The 3,528-nt window shown below is 39.1% G+C and overlaps 1 protein-coding gene across 2 annotated transcripts in view; it reads left to right on the forward strand.

The window, feature by feature from the left end:
• Mto1 (mitochondrial tRNA translation optimization 1) overlaps positions 1 to 3,528 on the forward strand; it is a 27,007-nt gene continuing 23,479 nt past the window's right edge. For both annotated transcript variants that reach the window (XM_015487907.2, XM_015487908.2), the window contains exon 1: positions 1 to 340. In XM_015487907.2, the coding sequence (XP_015343393.1) occupies positions 127 to 340 (214 nt within the window). In that variant the 5' untranslated portion in view covers positions 1 to 126. The remainder of the gene's footprint in view (positions 341 to 3,528) is intronic.

A 3,528-nucleotide genomic window follows, 5' to 3' on the forward strand; every position in this document is an offset into this window, starting at 1 on the left:
GTAGAGTGCTACGCCATGACGTCAGAGGGAAGATGGCTGCGCCCTGAAGATTGTCTGTCCCCTAGATTTTTTTGCGTCTCGCTCGTGTTTGCTTGAAAGTCTGGATTTTTGTGGTCTTCTCTCAGCATGTTCTCCTTCCGGCGCTGTGGCCACAGGGTCGCAACTTCTCTCACCAAACAACACCTTCCGTTTGCCGGGTTAAGCCGAGACAGCGCCGCGCCTTCCCCCCACTTCGATGTGGTAGTTATAGGTGGAGGACATGCTGGGACCGAGGCAGCCGCTGCCGCCGCTCGGTGCGGCTCCCGGACCCTACTTCTCACGCACCGCGTGGACAAGATAGGTGAGGAGCGTGAGTGGTGTGGAGCCTGGCGTAGGACGCAGTAGTCAATACCCGCTTCTCTCCACACCCCCGTGGGCGAGCTCTCTCTTCTCCAAAAGCTATTGAGAATCCCAACTCCTGTGGTTTTAGCTTTTTTTTTTTCTTAATTGTATGAGAGATTGAACCGAGAGGTGCTTAATTGCTGAGCCACATACCCGGCCGTTTTTATTTCTTATTTTGAGATAGAATCTTGCAAAAGTGGCTTAAGGGCTTGGCTAAATTGCAGAGACTGATTGTGAGCTTGCGATCACTATTGCCTCAACCTACTGAGCCGCTGGGATTGTGGCGTGCCCTACTGTGCCCGGTGGTATTAGCTTTTATTAATGTCTCACAGGGATCACGCTGGCCTGCCCTAGAACTCTGTATTAATCTATTTTGTGGACCTGCGGAGTGTTGCTGTTGACCAAAGTATTCATTTGCGGGGATGATGGAGAGAGGGAGAGCGTGGTGCGTCCAGGAAAGGAGAAACTTCAGAAATATTGATGGCAGCTTCTTAGTTCATTGTTAGAGTTTACCCTCTACTGTCTTGTTACTTCAGATCAAGGGTGGACTGACATTATTCACAATCGTTTATTAAAGAACAGTTAATTTTTTATTGAAATTTTATGAAGCCCTTTGGATAACAATATTATTTACTGCATCATGTATTTCTAATGGATGTGTATTTCTCAGTTTTGCGCTTAGAACCTGAATACTACTACCTCTCCCCTTGTAACGGGTATTGGATGGTCAGGCCATCTTTTACAACAGGACTACTATTCTAGCATCATGATAGATGCTTGCTGAAACATCATCTTATAAATTATGCGTGCCTATGCCTTTCCTCCTGCCTTTTGCTTAGGAATGAGGAGTAATTGAAATATTTACTGTTTTTGTAAAAGTTGTGAATTTAATCCCACCTACTCAGAAGACTGAGGCAGGTTTGAGGTCAGCTTGGGCAATTTAGTGAGGCTCAGTCTCAAAATAGAAAATAAAAAGGGGGGCTGGGGATGTGGCTCAAGCGGTAGCGCGCTCGCCCGGCAAGCGTGCGGCCCGGGTTCGAGCCTCAGCACCACATACAAACAAAGATGTTGTGTCCGCCGAGAACTAAAAAATAAATATTAAATAAAAAAATTCTCTCTCTCTCTTTCTATCTCTCTCACTCTCTCTTTAAAAAAAAAAAAAAAAGAAAGAAAACGGGCTGGGGATTTGGCTCAGTGAGGGAGTGCTTGCCTAGCATATGCAAGGTCTGGGTTCAACCACCAATACTGCAAATATAATAGTAAATAAAATTGTGAACGAATCCCATATTTTGTATATGCTAAAATACTTTTTAGAAATTATTACTCAACTCATAACTGGAGAAATATACACCTTTCACAGGGATTCTTTTAGGGGAGAAGAGGCTATATGATTTCCAAAAAGATTTTACTTTGATTATTATACATTCTAATGTTGTTTGCATTTTTTAAAGCAACTTTAGTAAGACCCTGTCTTCAAAGAAAAAAATAAAAAAGGTGGGGATGTGGCTCAATACTGAAGTGCCCCTGGGTTCAATCCCTAGTACAACAACAACAAAATTAAATTGTGTATAATAAGAGTTAAAAGCTCTCATTCTGATAAGTAACAATATCTAAAACAGAGACCACAACTTCAATGTTCTCGGAGCCAAACATGTAATTTAAATGTGTGAAGCTGAGTGGATATAAAACAACATGAAATAATGGTAACAATGGAGAGCTGGAAAGTAACGTTTCCATTCACCAGTTTTATTTATTTTTAATAAAATTTATGTTTTCCAAGCAGAATCTCACAGGTAAACCATTGGATTCTGATCTAAAAGTATCTAAAATGTGTCTTTTCTAAAGCTGGGAAGATTATTGCTTGAAAGTGGTACAGAGTAATAGGGGAAAAAAACCTTCACAATATCTTTCCATATTTCTAGTTTTTATTTTAGTTACTAATTCATTAGCAAACAGTTCAGAGTTTTGTGTGTGATTAAATTATTTTTGTATGTGTATTTTGTTTATTCTAAGCAAAAAGTGCTTGTCTGATATATATACAGTTAATATGTTGTCTGGGAGTAGGGAGTGAGTAGAGTGGTAAATGGTGTAAGATTGCATCTGAATTGATAATTGGGAATTAATTATTCTCTCTAGTTTTTGATTTTCATGTTTGTATAATAAAATATTAAACATTTTAATGTGAAATAATATATTGACTTGAGCACTTAGGGGTACAAATTGATTGCAATTTATTTATCTACCTGGCAGTACTGGGGATCAAACCCACAACCTAGTACACACTAGGCAAGTGCTCTACCACTGAGCTATACTCCAGCCCTTTTTCTTTTATTTTGAGTAGGGTCTCCCCAAATTGCCGAGGTTGGCCTGGAAATTTACAATCTTCCTCAACCTCCAGAGTAGCTAGGGTTATGTGCCTGGCAAATTGGTAGCTTATACATAAACTCAATACTATGAAAAAATGTTCACTGTGCTTATTAATTTTATGCAAAGTGTGTGTAACACCTTTCTAATGTTCATGTAAGGGCATAAATTGTAAATATTTGTATACATTTTGAGAAAATGGTCAGTATAGAAGATTATTTAATGTAACTGGTAATGAAAATTATCTTAGAGTAAAAATAATTGTAAAAAAATTCAATATAAGGGCTAGGGATGTAGCTCATTAGTAGAGTACATGCTTAGCTTGCACACGTCCCTGGATTTAACCTCCAGCCCCACAATAAAAAAAAACTCAGTGAAATTATGTGAATTTTTTTAAAAGTGAAGAATGATAGGCTAAGAATATTTTACACTGATCTGAGAAATAAAATTAGTAAATTATTATTGCTTAATCTGCAGTAGACACTGTATTAAATGTATTGTGTACATTTTCTTATTTTGAAAGTAGCAAAATCCTTTTTCAGTTGATTGGGTAAAAAGAAGAATTTGTGCTGGGCATGGTAGTGCGCACCTGTAATCCCAGCGGCTCCGGAGGCTGAGACAGGAGGACGGACAGTTCAAAGCCAGCCTCAGCAAAAGCAAAATGCTAAGCAACTAAATGAGACCCTGTCTATAAATACAATACAAAATAAGATTGGGGATGAGCCTCAGGGGTCAAGAGTCCCTGAGTTCAATCCCTGGTACCGAAAAAAAAAAAAAAAAAAA

The sequence above is a fragment of the Marmota marmota genome, unplaced genomic scaffold (genome assembly GCF_001458135.2).
Source record: "Marmota marmota marmota unplaced genomic scaffold, marMar, whole genome shotgun sequence".
Classification (NCBI taxonomy): Eukaryota; Metazoa; Chordata; class Mammalia; order Rodentia; family Sciuridae; genus Marmota; species Marmota marmota.